Source organism: Chrysochloris asiatica, unplaced genomic scaffold (assembly GCF_000296735.1).
Source record: "Chrysochloris asiatica unplaced genomic scaffold, ChrAsi1.0 scaffold00097, whole genome shotgun sequence".
NCBI classification, from domain to species: domain Eukaryota; kingdom Metazoa; phylum Chordata; class Mammalia; order Afrosoricida; family Chrysochloridae; genus Chrysochloris; species Chrysochloris asiatica.
Genome location: NW_006408615.1, coordinates 7866563 through 7880194, shown reverse-complemented (window position 1 = coordinate 7880194; position 13632 = coordinate 7866563). Strand labels below are relative to the sequence as shown.

At 48.9% G+C, this 13632-nt stretch overlaps 1 protein-coding gene across 1 annotated transcript in view; it reads right to left on the bottom strand.

Moving 5' to 3' along the window:
- Nucleotides 1–9847: 9847 nt before the first annotated feature.
- SULT4A1 (sulfotransferase family 4A, member 1) overlaps nt 9848–13632 on the bottom strand; it is a 31963-nt gene continuing 28178 nt past the window's right edge. The window contains exons 6-7 of the mRNA XM_006866843.1: nt 12959–13097; nt 9848–10087 (exon numbers count right to left, since the gene is read on the bottom strand). Coding sequence (XP_006866905.1) covers nt 9975–10087; nt 12959–13097 — 252 coding nt within the window. The 3' untranslated portion in view covers nt 9848–9974. The remainder of the gene's footprint in view (nt 10088–12958; nt 13098–13632) is intronic.

Below are 13632 nucleotides of genomic sequence, written 5' to 3'. Positions count from 1 at the left end.
TCTCCCACAGAACAGCTGGTAGTTTTGAACTGCAGACCTTGCGGTTTGCAGCCCAATTCGTAACCACTACTCTACCAGAGCTCCTTTATCAAGGTTAGGGAAGTAAAACAAGTGGGGGAGCGGTGAGGGTCATGGAATGAACCATGTGACTGGGCTAAAGGTGAAGCTAAAGAAAGCCTACATGACCATTAACAGACAACGAGCTTGGGGAGTTTGAGTGGATTCAGCTGAACAATGCTAGTACAAAAAGACAAGGGCTAAATTCTGTAGACAGTAGGTAGGAACATTCATGTCATAAATGGTTTACAGAGCAAGGAAACGAACATAGTCCATAATCTCAAAAACCTTTATGAGCAGATGGGAGCAGTGGGACCCCCAAAATGGGAGCACATTGCCCTCCACAGTGGCAGGAGTGGAAAGTAGTCTTCAGCAAACTTTTATTCTTGGAATCCATTATGCTTTAGCTAAGGCAAAGGCTAAGAAGGTATTACCCAGGTCACCCTGGGGAAAGCAGAGGCCGGCAGAGAGAACAGCTTATACAAGGGCACAGAGGATTCAAAGTACCAATAATTCTTAAGCAGAGTGAGAAGGACTCCAAGGTACCAACTGGATTTGAGAAAGGTCTTTTTTTTTTGCTTCTGGAAATTGCATATAGTCTGGATTGTAACAATCACCCATCTGTCAGCTTGTCATCCTGTGGGGGCTTGCATGTTGTGTGATGCTGGAATGCTATGCCACTAGTATTTCAAATACTGACAGACTCATCCCTGGTGGACAGGTTTCAGCATTGTTTCCGGACTAAGACAGACTAGGAAAAAAAAAAGGTGTAGAGTAGAGATCTGCTTCTGAAAAGAAGCCAATGAAAACACTGTGGTGAGTCACAGGGCACCGTCTGGTACGGCTGGAAGCTCAGCTTACTTGGTTGGCAGGCATTCAAAATGATCCCGAAGCTGAATGAGATGGGCATCGTGTGGTCACCCCGGGTCAGTAGCAATTAATAGCATTACCAACATGGATTGTAACGAGAACTGAGAGCCAGAAACACCAGAGAAGAAAACGTGTTTCAGCCAACTCACTGAAGTTTCAGAGCTAAGGGTCTCTTGCTGGCTTAGCCAAGGTGGCTCTTTCGGCAGCAATGGTATTTTAAGACTTCCACTCCCAGCTGGTGCCCGGCACTATGGGTATATGTGAAGATGATAATTTCGACAAGGAGAAAACTCATTTTCGGTTTGCTTGGCTTTTTAAAAACAGATTCCACATGCTCTGGCTTTCTAAAAAGGCTTTTAAGACAGAGTAGAATCACTGCCTCAGTGGTGAGGAGACAGATTTAGGGACTGTGATTCTGACTCTCAGTGCCAACTAGCTCCCAGGGATCCAAGTGTGAGAATTAAATTGTCATTTAATGTGTGGATTTGGCACTGGCTCGACACGCCTTGGAGATGGATGGGGGCTGTGGGCCCAAACTCTGTGGCAGGTGCTTCTGGGCTGAATTCGCAGTGCCCCGGCTGGCGAGGTCTGTCACCAGCCCAATTCACTGCTCTCCCCGCCCTCCCCACCACTCCCACTCAAAACACACACACACACACCAGTCACCAGCTGTTTTCTGGAGCTGAACCAATAGACAAGAGTTTGACCACACTTGTGGTTGTTAAGTGCTGTCAAGTCTGTTTTGACTCATGGCAAGCCTGTATAGGATTGCCAAGGAGTGACTGTTGAGTTTGAACCACTGACCTGTGGCTCAGTGCTTATCTTACAGCACCACACCAGGACTCTACCCTAACTGCCATAGAATGTTCAAGCTGGAATGGAATGCCATAGCATCAGACTCATTAGCAGACAAGCCATAGCTTTGTGGTCCCACAAGAGTGCAAAAGTGGGCTTTGAACCCAGATGCCCCCGGCTTGCAGACCTCATTTTAGCATATGCTAATACTTCCCACCTGCCTTATCTAGAGCTCTGGTAGAGTAGTGGTTATGAAATCGGGCTGAGAACCTTAAGGTCAGCAGTTTGAAACTACCAGCTGTTCTGAGGGAAAAAGATGAGGCTTTCTGCTCCCGTAAAGATTTACAGCCTCGGAAACCCTGTATAGGGTCGCTATGGGTCGGTGCTGACTCCATGGCACATAACCGCCACCACCACTCAAGTTTTAAGACCTGCCTGTACCCTGTTTCTTCCATTAAGTTATTCCTCCACCTTCCCTGAAGTACTCTCTCTCTGCTTTGAGTCTCTTGCTTTGCTTTCTGAAGCAGTTCATGTATCTGGCCCATCTCCATTTCTGAGAGGAACCTTGCTGGTGCAGTGTTTAAGCATTTGGTTGCTGAAAGGTCAGTGGTTCAAACCCACCCACATGTCCTCAGGAGGTAACACCTGGTGATGTTCTGCTGGAAGGAAATCCCACAGACACTTCTACTCTGGAATCGGCTCACCAGCAGTGGGGAGTTTTCAACAGGTGTTTCTGAACTTTGGGACGGAGGTAGGACCGTACAAACAGGAAGGATGCCAGAAGCACAGTGTACCTCACAGTTATGCCCAAACTAGAGACAGGGCTCAGCTGAGAGGAGTGTTCCAGAGGAGAAGAGGGGGCATTTGTAGGAATGGCCAGGACACAAACTGCTGGTGGTAGTTCCCCAGCAGGGCCCCGCTGAGAGGAGTGTTCCAGAGGAGAAGAGGGGGCACTTGTAGGAATGCTAGGACACAAAGGCTGGGGGCCACAGCCTGGTTCTTGTTGGGAGGATTCAACAAAAGGAAGAGGAGCATGGTGAAGGGGACGGGATGGGGGTGGTTTCAGAAAACACAGTCAATGAGGTGACACTCCCTCCCTCAGCAAGATGCTGATTATAAACCCACCTCTGACCTAGGAAGAGAGACATGACCCAGCAGCCCCTGCTTTCCAAGTGTCTGCAGAGCGGAGTTGGCTCTGACAGAGGACAGGATGAAGGCGGAGGACAAGGGGCTAGTCTCCCCCAGATGTAGGTGGAAGGGACCTAGGACAGAGCTGGGGCTGAGTGGAGACCACATCACCAGAGGGGGCAGGAGGTTCCAACATGAGGCTGGGCCACGTGGGTGGTAAGCTACCGCGCGGACTAAGTTCAACGAGACTTGAAGGACAGGTTGGATGAGCTGGCCAGAGCTGAGTAATCACATTTAGATCTTTAATCCATGCTGAGTTGTTTTTTGTATGTGGCATGAGATAAAGGTCTTGTTTCAATCTTTTGCATATCGATTTGCAGTTCTGCCAGCACCATCTGTTGAAAAAACTATCTCCTTCCCATTTAATGTACTTCGGCCCTGTGTCAAAGATCAGTTGGCTGTATGTGGATGGGTTAATTTCTGGATTCTTGATTCTGTTCCATTGATCTATGTGTCTCTCATTATACTTTACCAGGCTGTTTTGACCACTGTAGCCATGCAGTGAATTTTGAAATCACAGAGTGAGAGGCTTCCACTGTGTTCTTCTTCTTAAGCAGTACTTTGCTTATCCTGGGTCTCTTTTCTTCCCATATAAAGTTTATAATTGTTTTTTTTTCCATCTCGTTAAAATGTCGTTGGAGTCTGGATTGGGATTGCATTATATGTGTAGGTCGCTTTGGGTAGAATTCACATTTTCACAATGTTAAGTCTTCCTATCCAGGAGCATGGTCCATTCTTCCAGTTTTGTATGTCTCTTTGTTGTTGTTGTTGTTGCTGTTGTTGTAGTATTTTGTAGTTTTCTTTGTATAGGTCCTTTGTTTCTCTGGTTACATTGATTCCTAAATATTTCATCCTTTGGGTGGCTATTGTAAATGGTATTGCTTTCCTAATGTCTTTTTTATTTGCTGTCATTATTAGTGTAGAGGAATCCAACTGCATTTTGTATGTTGATCTTTTATCCTGCCACTTTGCTGAATCTTTCAGTGAGTTCAGTAGTTTTTTTGCTGAGTCTTTGGGATTTCCTATATATAGGTGCATAGCATCTGCAAATAGAGTTTTACTTCCTCTTTGCCAGTTTCAATGCCTTTAATTTCCATATCTTGCTTTATAGCTCTTGCTAAGACTTCCAACACAATATTGAATAGGAGTGGTGATAAAGGACATCCTTGTCTGGTACCTGTTCACAGAGGGAAGGCTTTCAGTTTCTCTCCATTGAGAATGATGTTAACTGTGTATTTTGCATATATGCTCTTCATTATGTTGAGTAATTTCACTTTAATTCCTATCTTGTTGAGTGTTTTTATCAGGAATGGATGTTGGATTTTGTCAAATGCCTTTTCTGCATCAATCAATATGATTGTGTGGTTCTTTTCCTTTTTCTTATTTATATGGTGGATAACGTTGATCATTTTTCTAATGTTGAACCATCCTTGCATCCCTGATATGAATCCCACTTGATCATGATGTATTATCTTTTTGATGTGTTGGTGAATTCTGTTGGCTAGGATTTTGTTGAGAAGTTTTACATTTATGTTCATGAGGGATATTGGTCTATAATTTTCTTTCTTAGTGATCTCCTTCCCTGTTTTTTTTATGAGGATTATGCTTGCTTCGTTGAATGTATTAGTAAGTTTTCCATCCTTTTCTATATTCTGGAATAATTTCAGCAGAAGTGGTGACAGCTCTTCACTGAATGTTTGGTAAACGTCACCAGTAAAGCCATCTGGACCTGCAGTTTTTTGATGACCTGATCAATTTCTTCCTTTGTTACGGGGCCTTTCAAGTTTTCTACTTCACTCTGTGTAAGTTTAGGTAGGTTGTACATTTCTAAAAAAATGTATCCATCTCTAGATTTTCAATTTTGTTGGAGTGCAACTCTTTATTTTTTAATCCTTTTTATTTCTATTGGTTCTGTTGTGACACACCCATGTGTTTTCATATGCATGTTGTGTCTCCTTCTTTTCCTTTTTAGGTTTGCTAATGGTTTGTCCATTTTATTAATTCTTTCAAAGAACCAGCTTCATGTTCTGTTGATTTTTCCTATAGTTTCTCTGTTTTCAATCTCATTTATTTCTTCTCTAATGTTTTTATTTCTTTTCTTCTGTTGACTGTAGGTTTACTTTGTGGGTCTATTTCTAGTTGTTGGTTGATACATTTCTATTTGGGAATTTCATTTATGCTTTCAAAGGGATTTCACTTTTTAAAAAAATGTTGCTACAACCAGATGGTCGATGTTCAACCATTTCAAAAGGTAGTATATGATCACCTAATTGCGAGTGTCACAACTGTAAAGATAAGAGGTTGTGTAACAAAAAGCAGGGCGGTGTTAACCTTTCATTCCAGGAACAGAGGAGCCTAGAATCATTAAGGAAGTAGAGCATGAGCTGAATGTGAGACCCTACCCAGAGAAGCAGTGGCACCAGAGATGGAGGCAGAGATGATGGCATGGAGAGATAGAGCAGCTGAGGACTCTAGACTCATAAAGAGAGAAAGGCTGTGTGCTGGTGGCCAGGAGACTGGCTTCCAGAATATGCCCTGTGTTTGTTTAAACAATTACATATCCCTGTGTTTTTAAAAACTAGAGAGGCTACACTAGAGAGTAGACAAACGTTGACATGGATGACGGGCAGGCAACATACAACGGGAGGGAGGTTGGCAGAGGAAAGATGGGGTGGCCAGACACACAGGGAGGAATGCAGGAGTTAAAGTCAATACAAGTAAATGCTGTTAACTGTTAGCGCTGCGTGGGGGTGGGGGTGGGGATTGCCACCATAGAATGAAACAAAGTATATGATTTGTTGAATGTGAAAACCTTAACTAAATTCACAATAAAAAGTTAAAAAAAGAAAAAAAGAGGTAGCATATGATCATGAGCTAATGGTATGGTACTGAAGGAAGATGTCTGAGGTACACGGAAGGCATTGGCAAAGAACAAGTCTTTGAGAATCGATGGAATACAAATTGTTTCAACAAACTGATGCGGCATCGGAGGCATTCATTCTTCTATGCTAAGAAATTTGGAAGACAGCTACTTGGCCAACTGACTGGAAGAAATCTATATTGTGTCCATTCCAAAGACAGGTAACCCAATGGAATGCAGAAACCATCAATCACTAAAAGCACATGCAAGTAAAATTTTGATAATTAAGAAATGGCAGCAACTGTACGTTGACAGGGAACTGTCAGAGGTTCAAGCCGGATTCAGACAAGGATGTGAATGAGGAATACAATTGCTGACATCAGGGATACAATTGCTGAAAGCAGAGAATACCAGAGAGATGTGCTTTATTGATGATTCAACAGCTTTGGATAGTGTGGATCATGACAAGCTAGGGACCACATTATAGAGAAGAAGTATTCCAGAACACTTAATTGTGCTTATGAGGAACCTGTACATAGAATAATAGACAGTTGTTTGAACAGAACATGAGAACACTGAATAGTTTAAAATTAGGAAAGGTGTGTGCCAGGGTTGTATTCTTTCACTATACTTATTCAATCTGCCTGCTGGGCAAATAATCAGAAAATCTGGGTTATATGATGAAAAATGTGGCCTCAGGATTGGAGGAAGACTCATTAACAACGTGTGATGTGCAGATGATACAACCTTGCTTGCTGAAAGTGAAGAGGACTTAAAACATTTACTGATGAAGATCAAAGAGCACAGCCTTCGGTATGGGTTACATCTCAATGTAACGAAAACAAAAATCCTCACCACTGGACCAATAAATAACATCAACACAAGTGAAGAAAAGCCAAGTTGTCAAAGACTGCATTTTGCTTGGATCAAACATCAACACTCAAATCACATGACGTATTGCATTAGGCAAATCTGTTGCACAAGACCTCTTCAAAGTGTTCAAGAGCAAAGGTATCAGTTTGAGGACTAAAGTGTGTCTGACCTAGGCCATGGTATTTTCAATAACCTCATATGCACGTGAAAGTTGGACAATGAATAAGAAAGACTAGAATTGATGCATTTGAGTGATGGTGTTGGCAAATATTAAAGGTCCCATGGACTGTCAGAACAGCAAGTACAACCAGAATATTCCTAAGAAGTCAAGATGGCTAGACTTCATCTTTCTTACTTTGGACATATTATCAGGGGGGACCAGTCCCTGGAAAGGACATCATTCTTGGTAAAGTGGAGGGTCAGTGAATAAGGGGAACCCCCCCAACAAGATGGACCAGCACAGTGGCAGCAACAATGGGCTCCAGCATAAACTGGGTGGTGTTTCGTTGTTGTACATAGAGCTGCTGTGGATCAGAACCTATTCAACGGCACCTCACACCACCACCACCAATACCCCGGCTGAAGTGCAGATACTGCACAAATTATGAAACTGGCTCAGACACTGTCCCAAAAAACCAAGACCAAACCCACTGACTCATAGCAACCTTATATAGGGTTTCCGGTGTGGAGTTGTAGGGTAAGCACTGGCCTGCCAGAAAATTTATTGGCAACTCACCAACTGCTCCTCAGAAACCCTATACAGGGTCACTGAGTCAGAACCGACTCGATGGCACATAACAACCACTACAAAATCTGGCTGGATTTTACCAGCAGAGTGGCCGGTAGGTTCCAAGTGTCCACCTTGCAGCTAGCAGCCCAGTGCTTCTCCCACTGTGGCCCCAGGGCCCCTCATGTGACAGATGTGTCAGGAAAGACAATATGGAGTCCCAGAGCCAAGAAGACAAGTCTGAGTTCTTACCCGGTGATAACGCAGATCCCTTAACTGTGTTATGGCATCTTACTGACCCGTGACCTGGAAAGGTAAGGAGACGCTGCTTCCTTTCTCTTCTGGGCCCCCAGCCCCCATTGACAAGAACCCTTCCTTAGGGGCTCAACTCCCCACTGACACATTCTACCCCCTCCTCAGAGGCTCCAATTACACACACCCACTCCTCAGGATTCCCACTGCCCCCACTCTACAGGAACCTTACTAATACACACCCCCTCTCCAGAGCCCCCACCCACTCCTGAGGGACCCCACCCTCCTCGGGGACCTTACTGAGACACACCCCCTCCTCAGGGACCCTACTAAGACACACTCCCTCCTCAGGGCCTCCACTGACCCCCAACTCCTCTGCAGGGACCCCAATAAGACACACCCCAGGAGCATCCTTTAATCCTTAACCTGGACTCGCACTGGTCCTGTTCTTGCATGACCAGGTTTCCTGACTAGGATGCGAAGTGCCCCTGGCAGCCAGCAAGGGCTGAAATGTACATACAGGCCAGGTGACTGAAGGAGAGCACAAGGTCAGGTGAAGGGGTGCAGTGCAGGGACCCCCTTCCCCGCACGGTGCACTCGGACCCCTGAGGCTTTCTGTGGCTGACCCACCCAAAGGACAGAGCCAACTGACGCTCTATTAAATAACGTGCGGGCAGCGGAGTGCGTGCCGGACCCCTCACCCACGTGCCAGCATAAGCTCGCCGTGTGAAGGGAAGTTCACACTTTGATTCTCCACAGAATTTGGGGGACGGACTGGGGTATCTCCACTGGTTAGCAGAATTGGCAGGGCATTTGGTTGGACAGTGGGGACCCCAACTTTGGGTGGTTACTGGGAAGGGCTGACTCTTTCTTCTTTCATCCCCAGGCCAGGAATTTAAGCCTTGCAGTTTGGATATAAGGGCAGCGGGAAGATTCTGCCTACAGAAACTTGATGGGGGCCTTGTCTCTCTTCAATCAACCCAGGATCAGGATGCCTGTTGGTGGGGCTCACTCAGTGATTCGGGAGGAGCAGGAGGGTCTGCCCATGTCAGGGGGGCCCCCTGGTCCAAGCACCAGCACACATGCTCACACAGTGCACGGAACGTGTCTTTATTAAAGATGCAAGCAAGCACAGCAGAGGTGTGTGGAGTGCTTCAGGATAGCCATACAGTACGAAAAATAGAAAAATAGAAAGGAAATTTCAGACAGCAGCCTGGCTCACAGATCTAGGAGAAGGTGCTGCAAGCCGGCCCCCCCACCTGCTTCAGAGACCTGCGACACAGGTGCTGCCTTTGGACCAGGTCACCCCTCACCATGGCAGTCAGGGCCCGGGGTGGGGGCGTGGGATCGACACCTGTTGCCTGGCCAGCATGTGACCACCAAACCCACAGGCGTTCAATTACCTCTCCTCCCGTAGGGGTCCAAAGAGCAGAGCAGACACACAAAGGCAGGTCTGAGAGAAACCAGACCTGAAAAACGGTTTCTCACCGGCCCAAAGCCTCCAGTATGGGCTGAGCAAATGGGATGATAAAGACCCAGGGTTTTCAGAAATGTACTATAAAGCATCTGCTTGCCAGCATAAGTAGGTTACTGCTTCAGGGAACGTAAAGGAGGCAGACTGTGGATTCCAACTCAAATTCGGACTCTTTTTTTGTGGCAGACGCTTCGGTCTCCGCACTCACACACTACCCGCTGAGGTACACTCCAATCTGCTGGGCTCTGGAAGCAGGTGTCCCTCACGGAACATTCCTCGCGCCTCTCTCTACCACAGCTGCCCACTGAAGTCACCTGCAAGGTAGTGGGCTGCAGGGAGGGAGCGGATAGTGAAGTTTCTGCTTTACTTTGGGAAGGTTACAAAGAACTGAACTCCTGTCCGAACAAACAGATCTCTCCTACACACAACTCCAAACTCGTCTCTCTCCTCTCAGGGCCACGGGACAACTGCATGGCTGTGCCTTGGACCACAAACAACAAACACATGCTGAGCTGGGTCACCCTTGTGCCATGGGGCTGTGGGTTGTTCCCAGCTCCCCGGGAAATGAACTTTTATTTGGTTGACTGACATTTATTTTGACTCCCGGTGAAAAGCTCTCTCAAATACAATAACCACCGGGCGCTGTAACAGGCGTCCACGCTCGCTGCGCAGGCTTCACACTCAGGGCACGGGTCGCCGTCACTGAGGCAGAGCGCGGGGCAGCTGTGGGCGTCCGGCCTCTCCTACTGGCTCCCTGGCTCCCCCTCTGGTGGGGTACTCGGCCTAGAGTCTGTCCAGCGGGTAATTCGTGAGTGCAGATAGGAAGTTAGCTGGGAGGGTGTCTGGGGATGGTGAGCATGCACGTTTGCTGTTAGTTTTTATAAGTAAAAGTCGAACGTGAGGTCACATTTGCCCATCTTCTGCTTGTACACTAAGTCAAACTTCTCGTTCATGGAGACAGTGAAGATGTCTTTCCACAGCCCGACTCTTCCTGAAACACAAGTGGGAACAGAATTGGCTGGGATTCGGGGCCACCAGGCGTTGGGATTGGCTCTTTGTGGCTCCAGATGGATTCCTGGGGCACAGGACAGGCCTTCTGACCAACACCCCCACTGGGTCCCCTAGCAGCGATCCGACTATCACACCTTTCCTGGCCCTGGGTGAGAGGGACTCCCCTCACAGCTAAGAGTGCAGCTCCAGAGTGGCCGCTGTCTGCTGGATCCCTGCCCTTCGTGGGCATCACGGGGGCTTTGGTCCTCTGTTACCCCACTCTTTCCCAGGCCCCACAGCTCTATTTGTTCCTGGAGAATCTGAACCCGGAAAAAAATTGGCCCAAAGGCAAAGAATTCTGTGGCGCAAAGGAAGCCCCTATGGGTGGGCCCAGGGTGGAGATTTTGAAGACACCAGTCCTGACAAGCCCTGGGTAGGGAGCTTGGTGGTGGTGGTGGTTATGTGCCGTGGTCGGTTCCGACTCATAGTGGCCCTGTACAGGGTTTCCGAGGCTGTAAATATTTACAGGAGCAGAAAGCCTCATCTTTTTCTCGCAGAACAGCTGGTAGTTTTGAACTGCTGACCTTGAGGTTAGCAGTTCAACTCGTAACCACTACGCTACCAGAGCTCCTTGGGTAGGGAGCTTAAGTGGACACAATTAGGCACAGAATGTACATCACTCTCGTGACATGGTGACCATGGAGGAGGACTGACCCCACACACGGATGTGCAGGTCATGGGGGAAGCTTGGAGGGGGCGGGGGAAAGACAGTTCTAAAAATGTCACACACACTGCAGAACCCGCCTTCCTTGTTACCCCCCAATGTGGAGTCAGTGTGGGCAGGCACAGCTGCTGTCAGGAGGGCGGCTTCCACACATCCCGTCCGTCCGACTTGTTTCCTGGAGCCACGGATGCTCCGGGACACAGAAGTGTGGACAGCTAAGCCTCCCAGCTTCCCAATGACCTCAGGTGGGCCTGGGAGGCTCCCCTGGAATCTTTCCACTGTCAGCACCTCTGGGACCTGACCCGCCTCAGACTGTCCCCAGAAAACACCTACATCAGTGGTGTTCTTCATGCCACCCTTGTCTCATCAGGGCCTCTGCAAACGCTGACCAAGCACATTCAACAGAACTTTCTCTCTGATGAAGAGACATTATCTACCAGGGATGGAGAGAGGAAATCCAAGAAAAGCGGTTCCTGCTGCCCTCTACTGAGACTTAAGGGAGAGAGCTAGATGCTTCTGAGCCACCATACATCCCGAATACACAGTTTTCTGTATTTTCCTCAGCTGAGAGACCTCATGGGAGGAGCCACCTACCTGGTTTATGATTTGGAATCAAAACAGTGCAATGTATGATGGGCTATGAATGAAACGCAAGCTGGCTACTCATGCCCCTGCATCCCCACCAACACAGGAGGCCTTCTGAGCCAACGGGCAATGTGCTAAAAGAAAACAAAACCAAAGAACGGAAATAAAACGAAACCAAGGTAAACGATGATAAAATTCGACACATCAGAAGCAGCATATGGGCTCCCAGTATGTTCTCGACGCTTCCTTACCACACAAACGAGCCAAAGAGGGCTATTCTGGAGAAGGTCACATTCAAGGGTAACAAAACACAGTGAAAAGCAAAATTAAAAAAGAGCAAATCAATTTTAAATCATAAATATTTGTGAAGATGCAGCCAGGAGACAAATCACAAAACACGCTGGTTTTAGCTCACTTCTTCCCAGAGGGCGACTGCTTGGCTGTTAAGGGCACTCCCTTGGGGGCAGCTGTGCTGACAAGGGCTGGGGCCCCTCTACTCTTCATCTGTAAGATGGGCACGGAACCTCATGTACTGCCCGCCCACCCCCCAATTCCTCTCAGCAGCCAGGCAAGTTCCAAACGACCTAGGAGAGGGTGGTTTTTGTCCTCAGCCTAGCTTAGGACTCAGGAGTTTGTGCTCTTCACAGAGCCACTGCTAACCCTACCCAACACCACATGTAGATATGTGGACCCAGAGATGACTCGCCCAAAACATCGTCCCCAACTAGGACAGATTCAGGTCCACAAGGTCGCTCCAGAGGCTGAGCTCTTCAGGCCTACCTGGCCCTCTGTGAGACCTGTCCCTGCCTCCTCCCCTAGACCCTCAGTATAAACCTGTGCCCCCTCCAGCCATGGCACTTTATGTAAACATGTCCCCTGCCCCAATCGTGTACACTCACCTCCAGGGGACCCTCTGTGTAGCCCACCTCCCCCGGGTCCTCTGTGTAAAGTACCCTGCAAGAGCCTGTGTGTACCCTTGCCTCCAAAAGGCCTCTGTTACACCCGCCTCTCTGGGGCCTTCTGATACACCCACCTTCCGGGGCCCTCTGTGTATCCCTGCCCCAGGGCCCTCTCTGTACACCACCCCCTTACTCCGCCCTCTGTGTATATCCTCTTCCCCTGGGCCCTCTGGGTTCTCCCTCTCCACCCCCTGCCCCCCGCCCTCTGTGTACACTCCCCTCCTCAAGGCCCTCTGTGTACCCGTCTCCCCGCTGCACTCTGTACACCCACCACTCCAGGCCTGGAGACACCTACTGGACAGATGGGTGAATGAGGGAAGACAACTTCCTTGAGTGGAGACAGTCTCCCCACCCACAAGCTGGCTGCAGGCTCAGGATCTATAGGCCCGCCCTGTGCACTGAAGCGTCAGGGTACAAAACCAGCTCTGGCCCTACTTCTGCTCAGACACACCCAGCACGAAGCCGCCACCAGGCCCAGACACCAACAGCTCCAAGGTGCTACCAGGGCACAGGGCTCCCGATGGTCACCTTGTCCCTACAAACACAGGGGCCGAGAGAGCAGGCACAGGGGCCTGGTAGGAGACAGGTGGGGACAGGTGCATACCCCGGCCCACAGGCAGGGCCTCAGCATTGCAGCATTGGTCCACGAGCTGGTGACAGTGCTCCGTCATGGACTCCAGCTGGGCCTTGTCACACGACACCCCCAGGAACCGTGCCAACTGCTCCACCATGGTCGCCAGGTCCTGGAAGACAGGATGGGGGCATGGGAGCCATCAGCAGCCACGGCCCACTGTAGGACAACGCCGATGGGATCCCCAGAGCACTGTGAGTCTGTCTGGAATCCCAGGTCCTCCGGGAACCTGGGAGCAAACGTCCCATGACTGCAGCACCACGAGGTAAACACTTCCTTTAGGGCTTTTACTAGGAGCAGGCCCCAGCTCACTGGCTCTGCCAACCTCCCTCCCAAGAGGCCTCGTGGGGCCTACAATGCCCGCCCCCACGTTCCTGGGTGCAGTTCTCTGCTCCTCGCAGGCCTATAGGGACATCTGGGTGTGGTGCAGACCGACTGGGAACCTGCAGGACAGAGAGGGCTGCTCCGAGGGGCCAGGACTCAGCAGCTCCATAGGAACAGACGGACAGCCTCAGCTTTCTCTAGTGGAGTGCAGCCTGCCTCCCGACCCGCGGCACCACCAGGGAACCTTGCTGAGCTGGCCAGAGAGGTCTGAAGGCCACTCGGCCATGTTGGCACCTGGCCCCCACACTGGCAGTCTGTGGAGA